General features: G+C 39.5%; 1 protein-coding gene across 1 annotated transcript; it reads left to right on the top strand.

The window, feature by feature from the left end:
• Positions 1 to 697: 697 nt before the first annotated feature.
• LOC104268835 (interleukin-1 receptor-like 1) lies at positions 698 to 18,950 on the top strand (the record flags this gene model as incomplete). Its single annotated transcript, XM_009874604.1, has 6 exons — positions 698 to 830; positions 919 to 1,070; positions 8,307 to 8,450; positions 10,193 to 10,351; positions 13,712 to 13,933; positions 18,931 to 18,950. Coding segments are annotated over 6 exons (830 nt in total), but the record flags the coding sequence as incomplete, so codon positions are not given.
• Positions 18,951 to 20,631: the final 1,681 nt, after the last annotated feature.

The raw sequence follows: 20,631 nt of genomic DNA on the forward strand, positions 1-20,631 counted from the left end.
ACATTCTGTGATTCTGTGATTCTGTGATCTATTTTCAAAAATAAAGGGATTTCTCCATGTTTTCTAATACCAGTAAGTCATAAGATGTGTTAATCTTATGTAAGACCTGCTTGGATGCAGATTTACATGGAAATAATTTAAAGTGTTTCCATTACACCTTCTTCCAGTACAACAGTGACTCTTAGTTTGAATTAAATATTTCATAATGACAAACAATAAGTAATTTTCTGGTTTACTTTTGCTTGAACTCATTTCATTGAGCTTGAAAAAAATCCAAGATTTAGAAAGACTCTGCACACAAGACTTATGCAAACTAACATATACTGAAAATTAATTATGTTATTTCCATGACATTTGTGTGCAAATCAGCATTTACTTTCCATGGTGCTCAGTAATTGATTACAGGGGTTAAGCATGGCAAGTAGTGTCTACTTTGCCTTCATCCTAACAAATATAAATAGGAATTATTGTAATCCTTGCTATTGTATTAGATCATTTGCTAGAAACCTCATTTTACTATTTCTTAGGTCTTTTCTATGTACCATTTTTTCAGCAGTAGTTCAGAAAAATAGGTCAAAATTGTTAAGAGAAGATTCACAGGTGATAGGAAGATTTGTAGAAAAATACATAATAAGGAAGATAATATTATACTTGCTTTTCACCAAGTAATGTTCACGTTTCTCTGTGTCTCGATTAGGTGCTGAATTGTCTCTGAAATGTCGGGCCCGCCTGGGGATTAAGAAACAACCAATAGATGTTGTCACATGGGATGTGAATAACAACTCAGTGAAACGCTTAAATTTTTCAAGATTTCAGGAAAAAACTCGTTTGTAAGTACATGTAACAAAGAATAATCTTCCTTCTATGCAAACTGTGCCTATCTGTTAAAGCCAATGGTACTAGCTTTTTCTCTATTAGTTTTCAAGGACATGATCAAGCATATTACAGAGAGACCACTTTGCATATTGCTGAAATAAAAAAGGAGGATCTGAAGGCAAATTTCACATGTGTAGCAATGAATCAAATGGGCCACACAAAAGCCACAGTGACGTTACAACTCAAAGCACAATGCGAGGGTAGGACTTTTCATTTTGTTTTCTTACGCTTTGCTCCAGTTTGAAATATGTTGGAGATTTTATTTTATTCTTTGTTTCTGGTAATAAGAAAGTTTCTACTAGTAAGAAGAAAATTAAGCCTGCTTCCTCTGTGCATATTGAAGCCAGTGGCAAAATTCTCTTGGCTTCACAAGGTCATGAAAGTGCCTGGAGTAAACTCTATAGGGGGCGGGGAGGAAGCATTACTCAAACAGTATGAGCAAGAGATTAAATATGTGGAGCATAGCTGTATCAGCCCTGTGATAAGAATGTCCTGTTTCTAGAATATTTCTGCTCGGTGACAAATTCCCCTTTCCTCGAAGGCAAGCAGTGCACTCGGATTTGAAGAACGTTGGTGTAGTACAGTCTGCTCTACAAAATGCTGAGGGCATGGAGTAGCCTCTGCAGATGGGAGCCAGGCAAGGAACTGACCTCTACTTTGGTCACTGGTGTTACAATACATTGTGAGGAGCAGAGATTCATCTTCTTTTGAGAATTAAACTGTTGTTCCTAGTGTGGAACTATGGCAACATTAGACAAAGTTTAAAAACAGAAGTTTCAGCTGCCAGTTTGCTTGCCTTTCCTTCACATACTACTGTAGTGCCTTATGTTTTAACTGAGTGCTAAGTGGCTTGACTAACTTCTGCAACGTTTAGCGTTACCCTCTCTTCTTCTGAGTGCCACTGCGTTCACTGTGTGCCACGCAGAAGTATGAGTAATATTTCAAAGGCTTTCCCTCAGTTTTGTTTTTAAAGTCACAGTTCTAGTAATTTCTGACAGAAAAGGAAAATTCAGGGCAGAAAATGGTGGAGACTGGGATGGTCTTTAGTTCCTGAGTTAGATTCTTATGGCAGAAAATGCTATGGTGTCTGTGAAGGCACAATGGGAAGCTGTGGTCAATTGTTTCCTTTCCTATCCCTTCAGATATGCCGAACCACCAAGGACCTTGAGAAGAAATCCCAAGGCCTTTAACAGAGATTAGCTTTCTACAGGTCTTTTCCAACCTAAATGATTCTATGATTCTATGAAAGAGCAAAACTAAGGGTATTGTGATCACAGGGTGTGCACATCTCCATGTCCTGCAGTATGCTTGACTGTTTATAACTTCCTACAAGATCATAGCTTCAAAGCATAGGCATATTACTTTTCTACGGCCTAGACTAGAAAGGATGCATGTGAATTATAACAGAGGATGGGGTATCATCCAGCAGGACAGCACCTATTCTCCCCAGAGGAAAGTGACAAACTAGATGAAGAAAAGAGTACATCTTATATTCTGTACTCATCACGTGATTTATTGAATCTGATTTCTGTTGTAGACAAATCATATTTTGTTTTTTATCCATAGGTCTTCAGTAAATGTTCATGAAAGCACTTGGCTGTGGCCCTCATTTGCTGCTGCCTCTTTTGTGTGGATATGTGTCCCCTTCTCCTTGTTGCTGTTATTGTCAAGATGCCTGCTTCTGCTCCTCAGCACTGCTGGTGTAAGCAATGCTACATCCAGAAATGGTTGTGCTCTGCTTCAGTTTTCTTCACTCATTCCTCACACAGCTGAGCAATATTCAGGCTTAAACAATGACACCTTGCTTCTGAGTGTAATAAAAATTCTGTAGGGTTTGCTTCTGCCTCTCATCTTGTAAATGTGTAATAAAAATGTAAATGTGTACTCTCTTTCCTTTTTGTGTTTTGTATGTTTTTTTGTTTATTTTTAATGGGGAAAAACAGTTGAGTGGTGTTTTTTTTTAAATACGTGATCGTTCTTTAGTGTTTCCCATAGCACAACTTGTGTCTGCCACCTACTGCCTGTTAATGTTCTTTTTCCACAAGTTCCTGCTCTGTTTTCTGATTTTTTTTTTTTCCCAGGATGTTTGGTATGGGTTGCACACTTATTATTTGTAGCACAGATATGTGATGGGAAGTAAGAGATGAATAGGTGTTGTGCCACTTACTACTCAAATTAGTCAGTTTGAGGCGCATTTAATGAGCTGGGTAAGTAGTGTTTAGCAGCACAGGTGGTAGATTAAGGGAGGAAACAAAATGCTGTAAGTAATTGCATTAGAGATCCTCTGTGTAATTACTTGTTGAGTTTTACAGCGACAGTCTCTGTCTTCAAAAACTTGCTGAATTAATGCTTTGGCTCCCCATATGGAAATTTTCCCTGGGAACCAGGAATTAAATCGGATTTTTTGAGTCATAATCAAATACTTAAAGTCCTAGTTCACTATTAGCAATAGTATTATAATTAACCCTAAGAATTTACTTTGATAACAATTGTAATCCACATAAGATGAGAAAAGGAGGAGTTTCTTTCACAGTCAAGAGTGGTGAGAACTGTTTGGTTTTGTCCCTGTGGAAAACAAAAGAACATCTGCCAAGAACAAATGTCAGTGACAAAGCTGCTTGACATTTCACAGGGAAAAAAAGATATTTTCCACTTTAGGATATATACTGTGCACATGTATATGTATTCATGTGTTTATGTGAAGGAAAGAGTTGTATTGTGAAAAAAAGTGTCTGTCTCAAGTGTTAGTCCCAAATATCTTTTTGCTTATCTTTTTAAACAGCAAAAAAAATGCTGCAAAGAGAAGCTGATCATGAGCTACATGACTTAAGTACCACAGTTATCAGGAGTAATGCAATGCAGTCAGCTCCTTCTGCTGTGATTTGGTGGTGTACAGACTATGTGCACTATGTCTTATAGACACAGAAAAATCAGAAGAATTCTTTCTTTATTTTAACAGAAGAATTTAATGAGAATTTGGCTATGAATTTTGACAGTCTCTGCAGCTATGCTCTTGCCTCCATTATGAGGCGCTGATGTCCCTACATCTTTCAGCTGCTGCTGTGGTGACATTCAGAGGTGACTTCTCCTCCTGTGGAGAAAGACCTTCATCTGTTTTTTTTCTGTCGTTCACCCCCTGTATAGACTTTGATCACGCCCAGTTGATATGGAACTCATCCTTCCACACTATTTCCTACCCTTTCTCTCCCCTTTTTGCCTGAAATTTTTTGGTGTCTTCTGACTCCTTCACCAACATTTATTAGCACATTTTTCATGACTAATACGTCTTTACAGAGAACACAAGCTGCCTCATTTCCTCCAGATCTTTCAGTCCTATATCTCCCTTTTTGATTTCAGAGATGATGAGCATCTTAGATTTTACATTCCCTCTCTGCCACAAGACACATTCTCTCATGTGCTCTGAGATTATCTTCATAACTTGTTGTGTGATGGACCTCCATTCACTGTGAGACTAAGGAACTTGCAGCGACTTTTAATTTCTTTTTCTTCCACCTTTCATGACAAAGATGTAGCTAGTCTTGCTGGACATCTGGCAAGAGGCAGCAACTCTGCCTGCCAGGCTACTCTCATTTGCCCTCCACAGCTGCTTGGTGTATCTCTCAGGCTGGAAGATGCATCTCTCGGGAATGAGAAAACTAATTAGTTACACTGTTCACACCAGTTCAGGTCACTGGTAAGTGCAGTGGCTCAATGACCACAAAAGTAGCTCTACTGGCAGAGGGAGGGAAGCTGTTAGCTCCTGAGAGAGAAGCAATGCCAACTGTAATTGAAGAAACGCTGAAAGTCTTAACTCCTACCAGTAGAACTGGGTCAGGACAGGAGAGTCCCTTCATTATCATCTTTGATTGTCTGCTAAGGAATACACAGGCTGTTTGAGTATCTTCTCTTTCTGTTAATATATAAGCTGCCAATTGACGCAGCGCTGGTTAAACAACTGGAGGCGTCTTTTCATGTGTCTGATCCACAAGCCTCCTTTTATTCCTTCCCGAGCCTTATGCAGTTCTCACACACAAGGAAGTCTAAAATACCCAGAGGACCACAAGTCTTTCTGGTGTGAACTCTCTTTTCTGTGTAATGCCAGAAATTCTAGTCATTTAGAGCAGTGATAAAGCTTAGCCCAGAACATCAGCTCTGTTCTTCTTCAAAGATATTTAGTGTGGAACCTAACCTTTTGTCTCATCTTTGGTAAATGGATGGGACAGGATTTCCAAACCCTGATCTTTATTTTTACTGTCTGGAAGTGTGTTCACCTTAAAAGCCAGAGAGGTTACAAAAAACTGCTATTCTTCCAAAGTTTGTTTGTTGCTTTCTGACTTATTTTCTCTGGCCTCTCTGACACTGTTTCTCATGAGGTAATAGTTCTGTGTTCCCATTGCTCTTGAATATAAATAAATAGTATTAGAAGACAGTGTACTCATGAACTCTCTGCTGCTAAATGATCCAGGAAAGTCAAACGGAACGACCAGATCTGTCTAATCATTCAGGGCCTCCAAAAGTGGCTTCTGGCCCTTGCCTGCATTGTGTTGAAGACAGATGATTTATTCCAGAGAAATGAGAGACCGAGTCAACCTTACTGGGAACTGAACCTGCTCTTCCAGGAAGACCCCTGTGGGGTTCTTGTCTGATGCTTTGCAAGCACAGGAAATATGTTATTTCTCTTCCAGACTTGGTCTAATCAGTGTAAACTCAAATGTAAACAGTGAGGGGTTTAGCTTCACAATTGCAGAAGTTGTTGTTGGAATCTGTTTCTTCTCTAGATGTTTTATAGATGCGCAGTGTGTTAAACGTCATGGCAAGCACACAAATGAAGCAACAAGAAATTGTAGCAATCTCTGATGTTTGGGCCACCCTCACCAGGCAGTGGAAGGGGGTTCCTGATTTTGTCTCTATGTGTCTGTGTGTGTATTGACTAGTAAAATGAATCAAATCATAGACTTTGAAGGGACCCACAAAGACATCACATGACACTGTTAAAACTACAAAATGGCCAGATTTCACTATGAAAGAAACTTGTTGCTTTCTTGCCTACAGTTTTATTGGAAGGTGGCTTTCCCAAATCTCCTAGTTCTGGTTAGGCATGCTTCATCACATGTCCAATGTTTCTTTTTCCCTTTAAATGTCAAAGAAAGAAAAACAAATAGTGTAAAAATCAGGTTCAATTGACCTCACTTTCAACCAGAGGAAAGAGAAAATTTATTCGTAACCTCTTTATGTATCTTTCCAGTGGAATTTCTCAGGCACTAATATTTTTAGCTTGCCTCTCTAGGTACTACTCAATAAACCACCTTCTTCAATGTCTGGAGAAACCAGGGAAGCTGTCAATTTCCATAAAAGATACTCTTCACTACTGAATATTTTACCTTGCTTCATTCACTTAGTGCCAATCCAAGTGAAAGCTCTGCAATTACTCCTTAGTGATGAAAATTCCTTCACCTGGTAGCATACTGACTGACTGCACACAATCTGCTGTGGTTTCCAATCTCATGGAAGATTGGGCTCTTCAGCCCACTGTAAGATGCACCTCCTCAAGTGCCTGTGGATGTCCAGCTGCTCAGCCATTTGTCTTGAATGTGTTTCTGGAGATAGAATGAGAAAAAGCCTCGAACGGTCTGAGCCTTGTTCTGAATGCAGAAGGTTTGGATGGGTAGAGTTGCTACCAGTATGTATAATCACCTTCCATGGCTTGAGATGTTGTGAAAGGTCTTTGCAGTGGGGATGCCAGCATTGACCTTCATGTCTATATTGCCAGAATGCTTGAATTTAAATTCATATGTGGTCAACATTCAAAGGGATATTTCTTTCCTCAGCATTTTTTGGGGGATAAAAGCTCATTACTCAGTCCAACTCCTCTGGAGGTACGTTATTTAATCCAAATAATTTCAGTGGTCTAAATCACAGAAAAGTCCCCAACTACAGGGGATGAGTTGTCATGCTGGGCAGAAATAATTAGGTAAAGAAGGTGGACTGAGAATGGACGGCTCTTAATGGGTTTAGTTGTCAGAGAGAAAATGCACATAGAACTGCTCTGAGTCAACATGTTAAAACCAAGTGGTGTAGATTTAGGTATCTCTCATTTGATTAGGAGTAGATTTCTACTATGAGACAATTGCCATTAATCTTGCCTCCAAGGGAATAATGAATCCACTTTGTGTAACTGCCACTTAAAACTATTTTATTTTAAGACTTAGCTGTCTGGAATTCATGGTGTTTTCTTTACTGAATCCTGGGTGATTTCAATATGTCCAGGACATATTGACACAAAAGTATCTTCTTCAGCTTTGTGGCTGTAATAGTCTGTGTATTAAGCTTCCATCCTTCTAGACTGAGGAGAGTAAAAAATGACCTTTTTTTTTTTTACCTCATGTTTTCTCTTGCTGCAGCAGAACTAGATGCCATCTAGATGATGCACATATCTACAATGGCTGCTGCTCTGTGAGTCACAGAACAAAGAGGAGAACTCTCCTCTATAAAGGCAATAATCACAATCTTGTCCTAGACTACTTGTGTGCATAGGCTAGCTGTTCTCCTTATAGAACCACACAACTATTTGGTTTAGAAGAAACCTTTAGAGGTCATCTAGCCCAATCCCCCTGCAGTGAGCAGAGACATCTTTAACTAGATCAAGTTACCCAAAGCCCAGTCCAAAATGGCCTTGAATGTCTTCAGGAATGGAGCCTCCACCACCCCTCTGGGCAACCTGTTTTAATGTTTCAACACCCTCATTGTAAAAAATGTCTTCCTTATATCTAGCCTGAATCCGTTCTTGATAAGTCTTCATCTCTGAGGTGGAGGTGGTCAGATTCAAGCGCTCTTCCATAAGAGAAGCTTTAACTAAAGTGAGTGGCTCCTTTCTTTCCCAATTTTCCTTACTTGTCATTGCTATCTTATGGTCCTTGGTCTTCAAAGGAAAAGGCGAGGAAGAACACCATCTGCCTCCAGTATAGTTTATTTTATCTTTATGACAAGGACATGTACTGTTTTCCTGCCTGTTTTGTGTACTTTGTTCTTGTCCTCCAGATTTATTATGTGCATGTGTTTCTTTGTACCCTGTTTGTGCAACTACATCAGAAGCTTCCTCTTGTCCTTTAGTGGACACTCAGAGCTGTCACGCGTAGCCTTAGATGCCTCACAAAATGCTCGAAAGTTGTTGCTGGTTGTGTTCCTAACAGTTTTACAATGTTACAAAATACTTAAAAATCGTCTGTGGTATGTAGTGTATGTAGGTCTGGATTCAACAGAAGGAATTACTTGTTGTGTACTGTTTATTATGTTTCTGCAAGCTAGGGGAGAAGAAAGCTTTATTATCTCTGTTGAGAGCTCCTGCAACAAAAGTAATGATATGAGAGGCCGAGGCTTCAGCCAGTGGGTTAACTTCTCCTTGGCTAACAATATGTTTCTCTTCTTTGCAGTGTGTCTACCTAATATCCTCTTGATTGCAGGATCTCTAGTTCTGCTAGTTGCGATAGCAGTCTCTGTTATACTTTATCAGTCCTTTCGAGTTGATATCATCTTATTGTATCGGGAGATATTTCAGCCCTACTCAGTCAAAGACGGTAAGAATTGAACAAGAAAGTTTTAAGAAAGGAAAAAGGCAAATTGGGTGGAAATGCATTTATTTGATAGTTGCTTCCTAGGTCATGTGACACCTGAGTCTGATCCTTCACTTTCTTGTGCTTTCTGAAATCATTTTGATGAGAGGGGACCTACATAGCTCTGGTACTGCTTTACATTCCCTTGTTTCCTGTGTTCTGTAATCATGTGTTACACGAGAGGGATTCAGTCCTGGTTTTGTATTTTTTTAACAAAAACATTTGCCAGGAAACATTAAATGACAGTGGAAATCCAATTTACTAGTTAACTAATTTTTAGTTAATTTGCATTAACTAAAGCAAAGGAAACAGCCTGCTGGCTGATGTGGTAAGTTTTAGAGCAATACATTTTTTATAAGTCAGAGAGATAGGTACCAATATTGCAGAAGACTCTTTTTGGGAGAATACATCCCATCCAATTTTAGGGGTGGACTTCAGCTCAGGATTAAGACATCTAAATTTAGTTGCATGCAATGAAGGTCCACATGTGCAAGTTCTCATCATAGACATCTCTCATCTAGACAGCTGGGCCTGGGCTCAGTTGTCCAACCACAAACAATTAGTGCTATTGGAGATCCTTTAGCACTTAAGAGAGCCTGAGCCCCTCTGCAATGGCAGATGAAGGTTGGGCAGTACCTAATGAGGTTATACAGAACATGTTTTTAGGTGACCAAATCCAAATGCTAATCAGCTAAATCCACTGAGCTAATGAGACACTGGGACCTTGCATCAGTGATCTACACATAGATATCCAGAGTCGTTTGGGATGGACAAAAAACCAGACACATAACACAGATCTGCTGTGCATTGCAGACTTCTGGAGCAGTGTCTGGAGATCAGGCAGGGTGCTGTAGGAAGTCTCAAATGGCACTAGATACCTATTTTCAGGCAACTCACTTGGGGCTCTAGCATTTACATGAGAGTAATCTGAATCACACCAAGTGCAATGGACACCTCTCCACTGATTGTAGCAGCAGTTTAAACACAGCTTTCATGTGGATACCTGAATTTACATTTTTAAAATCTGAAACTTTATGATTAAATAAATCAGACTCTGGAAATAGCTATTTCTTGTTTATTGTAAAGGCTATCTGGGCAAGAACATCAGGTAGTAACAAAAGAAGGGATGTGATCATCTCCACTGGAACGAAAGAAATTAAACATTTGAGATTAGAAAACAAATGAGGAAGAGCAAAAGAAGTATTCGACTTTATACTTGGTCCTGACTGTAAGACTGAGTAACAAAGCTTTCCACCGATAAGTATCATATGTTGTGGGAACGAAGAGTAATTTTGTCAAGATGCAAGAATTTAAGTGGAGTGTCTTATCCTGAAAGACAAAGCCTGTTGACAGCCATTTTTATCACTGAAGTAACAAATGCTGAGCTCCACCTCTATTTCATCCTAATACGCATTTATCAATTGAATTCTTGCTCTATATGCTTTAGCGTATAGCTCTCACGATACAGAGGTAAAGTTCTTCAAAGTTGCAAACACACAGTGCATAATAAGTGAGCATGAAAAACACCAAATTTGCACAATTTCCCACTTGCAAATGTACCCAACGATATACCTTATTGAGATGAAGAGGAATTTCTGCTTAGATCTATTTCAAAGACAGATATTTTTATTTTTCTTCTAGTTTTTGCAATAGAGAGCTCTAATTCATGTTAACAGAATATACTTTCCTTTTGTTTTACCTTACAGATGGGAAGATTTATGATGCATATGTTATCTATCCCAAAAATCACACAAGTGAAGCTAATTTTGTGGAATATTTTGTTTACCAAATCATGCCAGATATTCTAGAAAGTAAATGTGGATACAAGCTGTGTATTTATGGGAGAGATATATATCCAGGAGAAGGTAAGTTGCAGAACAGATAATGCTCCAAATTACATGTCAAGCTTGAGCAAATGGTGATTCTAGCCCCTTTTAGAGGTTTAGGAGTGCCCTTTGCATCCCTGAGCTTGCTGCTCATCTCAGTATCTGTGTGACGCAGTGTGACGCAGCGGCATTCTGTGCTTGCCGATGTGTTAGGAAAAGCAAGCTACAGGACAGAGGCACAGATTGTTTACCATTTTCTTGGGTCATGCAGGAAATATGACCCCAAGTGTGACTCTTTTAAACATACACCTGATCTTTGGGTAGTGTAACTCTGCACAAAGCCGCAACCAAAATGTGTGTGAGCAGGTTTGCAAGGCACAGAAGAAGAGAAAACCACAACTAAGTTGAGGAATTAACCTTGCTGTTATCAGTCAAGGTTTTCAACATATTACAAGGATGTTAGGGACACAGGAAGATCAGTTTCTGACCTACTTTTCTTTTACTTTTGCACAACTTCACACAATTTACAGCACTAGTTCAGCAGAAAGTTTATATTATTTATCCCCACTTCCTCGTCTTCTGGAATGGAATTATGGTAATTAATCTGTGCTAATTTCCATATGGATGCCTCTACACTATCTCTTGTGATTGCTGTCATCTAGGTGCTATTTGCTTTCCTCCAGAGCTGACTTGTCTCTTTACCTTGTGCTCTGGTTATTCTGTGGACCAGATCCACTCCCTATCAGTAAGCAGACATGAAGCTACAGCTGACATATTCTCTGTTACACATTTCTGAAATCATCCGTACTGGGCCAGCTGCCATTCATCTGCCCAGAGCTGGGCTGAGATATTTGACATCCTCTTCTTCTGAAGAGTAGCAAAAGTGCTGCCTGGCCTTGGGAAAAGCCAATGTGTCAGGAATGTTAAAAAAACCACACCACAAGAGTTTCTGGGCCAAACCATTCCCAGATCTAGAACAAGGAACTAACAGTAGCTCACAAAACTGTTAATGGCACAAACATATGCCACATCTTCAGGTGATTAGGGACAGCACAATATTTTGTTGTGGGATGCTATTCTCAAACTGCAGTTTATGGATGGCAGTCCTGAAAAAAATTGATCATGGCATGCAACTGAGGTGAAGGCTAACTGAGGTGGGACTAACAAAGGCTCTAAATTGGATGAAAACAAAAACATTTTCACTTTATGAAGGCATGAACAGATGCCTGTAACCTGAGAGTGACAGACAGAAGACTCACCAAGCTAGCATTGGATAGGGAGCAACTTTTATTTGACTTACTTGATCTGATTTAATCAAAACTCTAAAAATGTCTGGACCATTGATGTTCCTTTTTCCCTCTTGCTTACTTTCCCAGACTTCTGCTTTTCTCTTCCTTGTCCACTTTCATGCTCCAAAATTCCTTCACTTGAGTGGAAAACTTCTGAATTTGCCTGCTGCAGGGAACACATAAAAGTTGTCTGCTTCCAGATGGTCGGACTTCACCCACATGCTCCCCACTCTTGTTTATCTTCTAACCTTTAATTACCAGATTTCAAAATCCAAAGCCTGATGTTTAAAATATGCTAAGAACAATAATACAGGAAATACCAGTTTGAGTTAGTGTGATCCTTTCTGAGCATGTATCATAGTGTTTAATGAATAATTTTTTCACTGTAAAACTCCATGTACTTCCAGAAAAAAAAAATAGTGAGGATATAAAATGCAATTATTATTTCAAGACATGCTTATGATTCTCAGTTCCCGAGCAAAGCTTGAAACTTGTTCTTCCAGTAAAAAGGAAAGTCAAACAGAATGATTCCAGTGCTAAACAGAATTGCACAGTTATGGGGTCTCATTATGCTTCCCTGAACTAGAATTCTTTTTGTTTCCTAGTCTTACTGATTAATGACATTTTCTACATCATAACAGTCGCCTGGAGAGACACCAAGTTATGGCACAAATCTGGTACAATCTGTATCTACTGAACTTGACCCTAGGTTGTCAGATTAGAAATTCCTAATACTTCTTAAGAGCAGTGAAAGTATTAGTGTTTCAACCAAAAAAGACATGTGAATGGAAAGCTTTGTGTTTTGATGTGTTCCTTTGGGGTTTGGGGGGCGGTGAAGGGAAGGATGTTGGTTTGTTTTGGTTTATTTCAAGCTTTTTTTCTAATGAATAAAGTGTACCAGACTGAAGTGATATAGAAGGTTTTTTGGTCAAAAAAGGGAGGAAAATGAAGTGCCTAAGCACTGGGACCAGTGTTATTTAACATCTTTGTCAGCATCATGGACAGTGGGATTGAGAGCACCTTCAGCAAGTTTGCCAATGACACCAAGCTGTGTGGTGCAATCAACACACTGGAGGGGAGGGATGCCATCCAGAGGGACCTTGACATGCTGGAGAGGCAGGCAAGTTCAACAAGGCCAAGTGCAAGGTACTGCACTTGGGTCCAGGCAACCCCAAGCACAAATACAGGCTGGGCAATGAGTGGATTGAGAGCAGCCCTGCAGAGAAGAACTTGGGAGTGCTGGTTGATGAGGTGGTCAGCAGAAGACCGCAATGTGCACTGTCAGCCCAAAAAGCCAACAGTATCCTGGGCTACATCAAGAGAAGTGTGGCCAGTAGGTCAAGGGAGGTGATCCTGCCCCTCTGCTCTGCTCTGATGAGACCCCACCTCAAGTACAGTATTCAGCTCCTGAGCACCCAACACAAGAAGGACATGGATCTATTGGAGCAGGTCCAGAGGAGGGCCATAAAGATGATCAGAGGGCTGGAACATCTCTCTTATGAGGAAACTCTGGGAAAGTTGGTTCTGTTCAGCCTGGTGAAGAGAGAGCTCCAGCGAGACCTTACAGTGGCCTTCTAATACCTGATGGGGGCCTACAGGAAAGCTAAAGAGAGACTTTTTGCAAGGGCATGTAGTGATATGATGAGGGGCAATGGTTTTAAACTGGGGCAGGGTAGATTTAGATTAGACATTAGGAAGAAGTTCTTTACTATGAAGGTGGTGAGACACTGGAACAGGTTGCCCAGAGAAGTTGAGGAAGCCCCCTCCCTGGCAGTGTTCAAAGCCAGGCTGGATGGGGCTTGGAACAACCTGGTCTTGTAGGAGGTGTCCCTGCCTGTGGCAGGGGTTTGGAAATAGATGATCTTTCTTTAAGGTCCCTTCCAACTCTAACCATTCTATGATATGATTCTATGACATAATACCATGTCATGATATGATAAATGACATATGACATATGACATATGACATATGACATACGACATATGATATATGATATGTGATATGTGATATGTGATATGTGATATGTGATATGTGATATGTGATATGATATGAACACAAAAGAATTAGAAAATACATTTCAGGGTCTCATCATTTTCTTGTACATTTTTAGATACAGCCAGTGCTATTGAGAAGCAGATGCAGAAGAGCAGACGGCTGATCATCCTTTTAACCAGTCAGCTGATTAATTGTAAAGAACACGCTTATGATCAGCATATTGCTTTGTATAACACTCTCATTCAAAATGATACAAAGGTGATCCTGCTGGAGATGGAGACAATTGGGACTTACGAGAAGCTTCAGGAATCTCTTAAGTTTATTATTAAGCAGCAAGGTACTGTCAAATGGAAAGAGAAACACACTGTGCACCCACAGTCATTCAACAATAAGTTCTGGAAACAGGTGAGGTACCATATGCCACCGAGACTCAAGTCCTCACACTCAGCTAATGTTGGGTGAACAGTCTATGAAAATCATGTTACATCACCAAGGATGGAAGAGGTCTGGGGAACAGAGGGAACTTTTTATAGGAATGAGAGTTCTGTAAATAAATCATTCTAGGCTGTGAGCAGAATTTTGCATATCACAGGAGACAAAATGTAACTATAGTCTTTCTATATAGAGTTGTCCATATAACTGATACAATTCTGAATAGCTAAACTCCCTTCAGATTTGCTTTACCTTTCTAATCGAGTTGATCAAATGTAAATGCCTTCTGTATTATTTGACTAGAAACAATATTGTATATTATGCAACTAGAAAGTAAAATGTGCTTCTGTTAATTTTTTCACCTCTTATACATTTTTGATTCAATAGTAATACTCATGACATGAAAAGTTATTTTTCCTGAATAGGTATCTCAGTAAAGCCTCCTTTAAGATCGCTGTGAATAAAGCATTAAAAAAAATGCAGTGCTAAGGGAAATAAATACACTGATGTATATTTATATGCACTTTTAATATATTATATATATTAAAATAAATGTCACACAATGGGGATATTTTAAATACTTCATATACAACAAATCATATTATTACTGTTGTTATTTTCTCCAGACAGAAATAATATTTTAAACTTTAGAGTGATTTTGTTACACTGATAGCATTCCTTTAGGCTACTGAAAAAAGAGACTGCAGTATGCAGTCTTTTTCCTCCTGATTTGGCCTTATGCCTGGTTATACTTTCTTCTGATAGGAAATATCCGGAGATGCAAAGGTCAGAAACAAGTCTTCTCCTAGTTCAGGGGAGTATGAACAAAACGTGTTCTAGTACAGTTATCCTTGTAAACTTTAATCTTCTTGGCTTCTCAAAACCAGAAATATTCTTTTTGTTGGAGAAGGCTTGGTTTTGAGTTTCAGGCTTGTTATGGAATGGATTAAAAAAGCAAAAATTAGATCCAGACTCCTTACTGTTACCAAAGTCCTTCCCTTTTGCTGCAAATTTTTGTTGAATGTTGATCTTCAGACTTATGGATGGCTACCTGGATTTAGAAAAATTTGTATGCAATATATGTATAGATTTTTTTCAACATTAAATTAAAAGATCTATGGCAAACTAAACAGTTTCTCACTGATGCGTTACATTTTCAAGTGCTCATGCACTCATTGCTCATTTCACCACAACTATAAAACATCTAATATTGCATTTTATTATTGCTTAGATTGTGTGCGGTGTTGGGTCTCATTCCTAAAGACCCTAGGTAAATCTCACTATCTCTGTGGAAACCCCACAAAATGAATTCATGTCAATGTCAGAGACTTGGTTTATTCCCACAGCACCGTTTCTTCCCGCACAAAGAATATTAATACTAAGGCAGGTGTAAACGTAGGAAAGCCTATTGTTTTACGCTATGACGATTTTTCACAACAGCTTCTGAGCAAGACAGAAAATTCACTTCCAAGATTATTACAATATAAATGTTTAATATAGTTTGAATCTTGGGCACTTAACAAGGAAGAAAGTGTGGTAACTGATTATCTTGGAAACAAAAAGTCTAGGATGAATTTTGAATCTGGAAAGGTTTAAGAAGAGAATGTACATAAAGGAAGTGCACAGGGTCAGCAATGAACTGAATTACTCTGAAGCTTCCTGATACCTCATTGACTTCTGTTAGCCAGGTATGTAGTTATGATGGTGAAAACCAAACTCATAAACTGACTCCCATAGTAACACTCGTTTTGTATCAAGTCTCATGGTCAACCAAGAGAAAAAGAGGAAAACAATATCAAGCAAAACCTAGCAATTCTTACTATGATTCACCAGCAGTGAACAGTAGGGCCTTGACAGGAATAAAAGGGGAAAATTCTGAGAGTGATAAAGAACTTTTACAGAATGGAGAGATGAGGATGTGACTGCAACTTTCACAACATTATTACAACATCAGCACCACTGAGGCCATACCTGCAGTCCCGCGTCCAGTTCTAGGCACCTCAGTAGAAGAGTGACATGAACATACTGGAAAGACTCCAACAAAGGGCTATGGAGTTGGTTAAGGGACTAAGGAGGATCTCTCCTATGAAGAAAAGCTGAGAGACATAGGACTCTTCAGCCTGGAGAAGAGAAGGCTCACATGTGAAGGGAAGGTGCAAAGAAGAGGGAATGAGGCTGTTCTCAGTGATGCCCAGTGACAGAACTGAAGGCGGTGAGCACAAACTGAAACACGGGAGGTGCCCTCTGAACATCAGGAAATACTTTTTTTTTAAGGTGAGGGTGACCCAGCACTGGCACAGGTTGCCTAGGGAGGTTGTGGAATGTACTTCATTAGAGATATTCAAAAGCCACTAGGATACAGTTCTGGCCAGCTGGTCTAGGTGACTCTGCTTGAGCAGGTGGGTTGGATTCAGTGACTACCAGAGGTACCTACCAGCCTCAACCATTCTGTGATTTTGTGATACGCGACTTACAAAGAATTTAAATTTTCAAGGGCATGTTTTAAAAGAAAATTGGCACTAGGCTGTCTGCTTTAGTGGAATAACAGAAGCACAATCTGCCCTGAGCAAAAAATCTTTCCCCACAGAAAGCTCGTATAAGAACCAGTTCAGATGATTAAAGCTTAAACTACACCGAACAAAGGTAATTTTATTGCTGAATTAGAAGTTTCATTAAGACATTTTGTACACTTTTAAGTTCTGCCCTGTGCTTACCTGGCTTTGGTACCTCAAGTGACTCCGGAGAACAATTAGCTGGTAATAGAGCAAATTAACACAGCAGAACCATTATGCCATCTAGTGGATGAGCAGGCACTGGCCGGTTCTGACGACCATGAGAATTAAACACTGAAATTTTCAAGGGGCATGTAAGCTTCTGAACCCCACGCAGCATTACTTGTAAACAACAGCTCAGGATCTGCACTGAGACTACAGAGCTGACTCTCTTATAATAACGTATTTTGAAGGAACAGGTGCGCCTCCTCAACATACAACAACAATCATAGATTTTTATGTCCCCAGTTATAAAATTTTATCTATGGATACTTCATATCTGAAAACTATACACTGCATTGCTGGCAATAAAGAAATAACAAAGGAATAAGAATAAACATTGACTTAACTAACACTAATGTCATTGGTGAAGCTCCTGGTGACTTCCAATGTATGAAAACCAGCTCCTGCTAATATGAAGTAGGATAATTGCAGACAGCACATAGAATGTATTGCCCTTCCCACATATAGTTTAATATACACCAATCTTTTGTGTAAACAGATGCAATAGTTTGGCCTTGAGATTTCCTGTACTGCTGAGATTTGATGTTCCTACAGCTCACTGAACCATCACCCTTGTTAGCTTCTTCACCTAAATCACAGTCCTGACAAGCCAGCCCAGTTATTGCTCCTGCCACATGGCTGTGAAGCCCCAAATAATGACAACTAGAATGAAGTTTTATAGCAAGCTATTATTGGTAGTGCATGCAGCATTAAATTCTTACAGCATTCTACAAAGATATGTTTGGAAGCTAATAAGTAAAATTGATAGTGTATTCTTTTGAAAAGTTGTACATGTACAATTGTATGTTTCTGAATCTTTGAAGGATTGCAAACCTATAGCTGTTATATTAGAAATACGAGTTCATGTGTTCCCTTTTCCCACTTCAAGGTGAAAGCTACATGCTTAATTTTATATGAAAGATGGATTTTTTTGTTCACTAAGGTGAACAGGAGTCAACAATGTTTCTTATGACAATGGCAGCCAACTCCTCTCCGCACCTTTCAAGTGAGAGTCTACCTGAGGAAAGTAATTATTTCCCTGTGTTCAGCATTTTTGACAGCTGAAGTTTTGGGCTTCCCAAGTGAGGCACTGACTTACTAGAATGAGTCCAGGGAAAGACCACCAAGAGTACAGGACATACAAGGAGAGGACAAGAAGTCTTTGTGTACAAGAATCTAATGGAAAGATAGTGTGAATAGATGGACTGAGACTCTTCTTAAAGGATCACAGAGATGGGACAAAAAAGCAACTGGCACAAATCAGAACATGGGAAGTTTAAACTACATGTCAGGGGAAAAAAAATAAATTCGTGGTCAAATGCTGGAAATTGTGTCCAGAGAAGCTGTGGGATCTCCATCCTTGGAGGTGTTTGGATCTCAGTTGTACATGCCCTGAGCAGGGACTGGACCTGACAACCTCCAGAGGTCCTCTCTACTCTGAATTATTCTGTGATCCCATGATGTGGAGGGACGTTTTAAAACGTATGACATATTTTAAAACTTCTGAGAAACATATCAGGTTCTAACAGATATGTTATCAGTCTGTAAACTGCTTTTTCACATAAGGGACAGAAAATACTGAAAATGCCATGGAGTACAACTTAACCTCTGCAAAAAATTAATATAACTGGTATACAGTTATATTATACAGCAATAACAGAGGCAAATTGAAAAGGACTGTTACCAGCTATAAACAAACAGGCTTAGGCTGTGGTTACATGAGTTGGATGTGTTGCTATTTATGAAGGAAGTAGATTCACAATTTAGGTTTTTAGTTAGCACTTCTGTGTAGTGTATGTTGGATGGAAAGGCAGATGTTAAAAACCTGTGAGTAACTGGTCTTCTCTAGTTGATTGGCCATGTAGTCAGAGCTTCATACAAAAATGTTTTTCAATATCAGTGCAAACTTTCATTTTCATCATAGTATTTTCACAATGAAAATTTGAGCTGTGGTTATTTTCATAAATTTCTTCTCTATTATGAGGCTGAATTCTCCATTGAATCTCTATTAGACTAGGGGCTAAAATGTGTAAACTTTATTTTCCTTTCATATGCATTCACATATCTCACAGCTAGCTGTGACATTAGTTGAAAGGACTAATTGAACACAGTAGTTTCCACAACACAGATGAAACTTCAGAAACTTGAGAGCACTTCAAAATTATGTGAAGGTAAATACATGTCAGAACAGCCCATGGAAAATGTTGTTTTAAAAGACTGAATTTAAAAAAAGAGTTTCCAAATTGTCACTATCAAGATAGTCTTAGGCTATCAAAGTAAAAAGCTGGTGACATTTACTTTACTATTTTATTTGTTGGCTGCTAAATTTCTTTCAGACTCTCATGTAAAATTATTATCTTCTTTAAGATATATGCTTTCCATTAAGTTTTAAAATCAAGCACTGAATCATAAACCCCAAACTACCATGAAATATCCTATACACTTTTTTAATGTAGCTATACTGCATTAGATTCTTAGCTGGCTTTCCTGAAGTTACGCTGATTTACATTAGCTAATGATCTGATTACTTTTATGTACTTTCAGTCTCTCCAGGGTTTCCTTGCTTCACCTCAGCAGTAAAGTACACAAAAAAGGGCCAACTTTGTGGAATCCCTCCTATTTTATTGCGACCTGGTCTTTTTACCTCTGAAGTGACACCTCCTGTTACCATTGGGAATGTCTACATTCCCAGGTGTCCTGGGTAAAAAAACTGACACCAGTCAGTTTCTGAACATGAAAAGAGTGATATGAAAATAAAAACAATCTTGAGGAGATGATTTTTCTCCTGCTGCTATCAAAATAACTTTATTTAAAAGTATAGTGAATCATTGCACTGTACATATCAGATAAACCACTTATGAAATAAACAAGCATTCATTTACTCAGGAACAGTGCTTAAATAGGAAATAAGTCTGTTAGAAATCCTGAACGGAACTACAGTTCCAATATATCAACATTTGGCTAAGAAGCAGGCTCATCTATGGGCATGAGGGTTTATTTGGAGGTGAATACATACAATCTCTTTGCAGTGATGGGGCTACAAAATGTTTCAGGTCTTGAAAGCTTGCATTACTCTTCCCTCAAAGGGGATGTTATCATAGAAGAAATATGACTCAAACCAAGTCAATTTTAATCAAAGTCTTGTAGCATCACACATTCCCTTGTCTTTTCTCCTGCAGACCATATTTTTGTAATGATTTTGAGTGTTTGTCTTTCTTTTCTTCTCCTTTTTTTTCTCTTCCTTTTAATTCTGAGGTCCGCAGAATACCAGACTTTCAGGATACAGTTCATCTTTTTGCACCCTCATTCTCAAAAGGGCCAGCGAGACGGGGAGGAAACTGTAGCAGAGACTAATGTTGCTACATTTCGCTTAATACGCGCGCTCCTAAACTGCCATCCCGCTTCCATCACACTTCCTGGCAAAAAGATCCTGCAATGGGCATTCAGCAGAAAAGCGGAGGAAGAGGTGTTTCGACTAAAGATGGCCAAAGACATCCCCTCCTAACCTTTTTTTTTTTTTTTAATTCCTCGCGGAAGTTGGTGACACGGATCAGCCTCGTCCGCTAAAAAAAAAAAGTTGATCTTCGCTCCCTCTGCTCGCGGCATGAGGAGGGGGCACCGCTGGGTTTCACCCAGATCGGGTGAAGCGCCCAGCACCCTCGGGTAGCCTGGTGACACTTGAGTCTGCCTCCTCCGCCCTTCTTTCCAGCGAAACCGGGAAGCGGCCCCGGGACTCCCGCCCGGGCCCCCGCAGCCCGGCACGGGAAGGGGCGGTGCGGAGCTCCCGTCGGGGCCGCTGGGCACAGGTAGGAGGGCAGGGGAAGGGGCA

The sequence above is a fragment of the Apaloderma vittatum genome, unplaced genomic scaffold (genome assembly GCF_000703405.1).
Source record: "Apaloderma vittatum isolate BGI_N311 unplaced genomic scaffold, ASM70340v1 scaffold13810, whole genome shotgun sequence".
NCBI lineage: Eukaryota > Metazoa > Chordata > Aves > Trogoniformes > Trogonidae > Apaloderma > Apaloderma vittatum.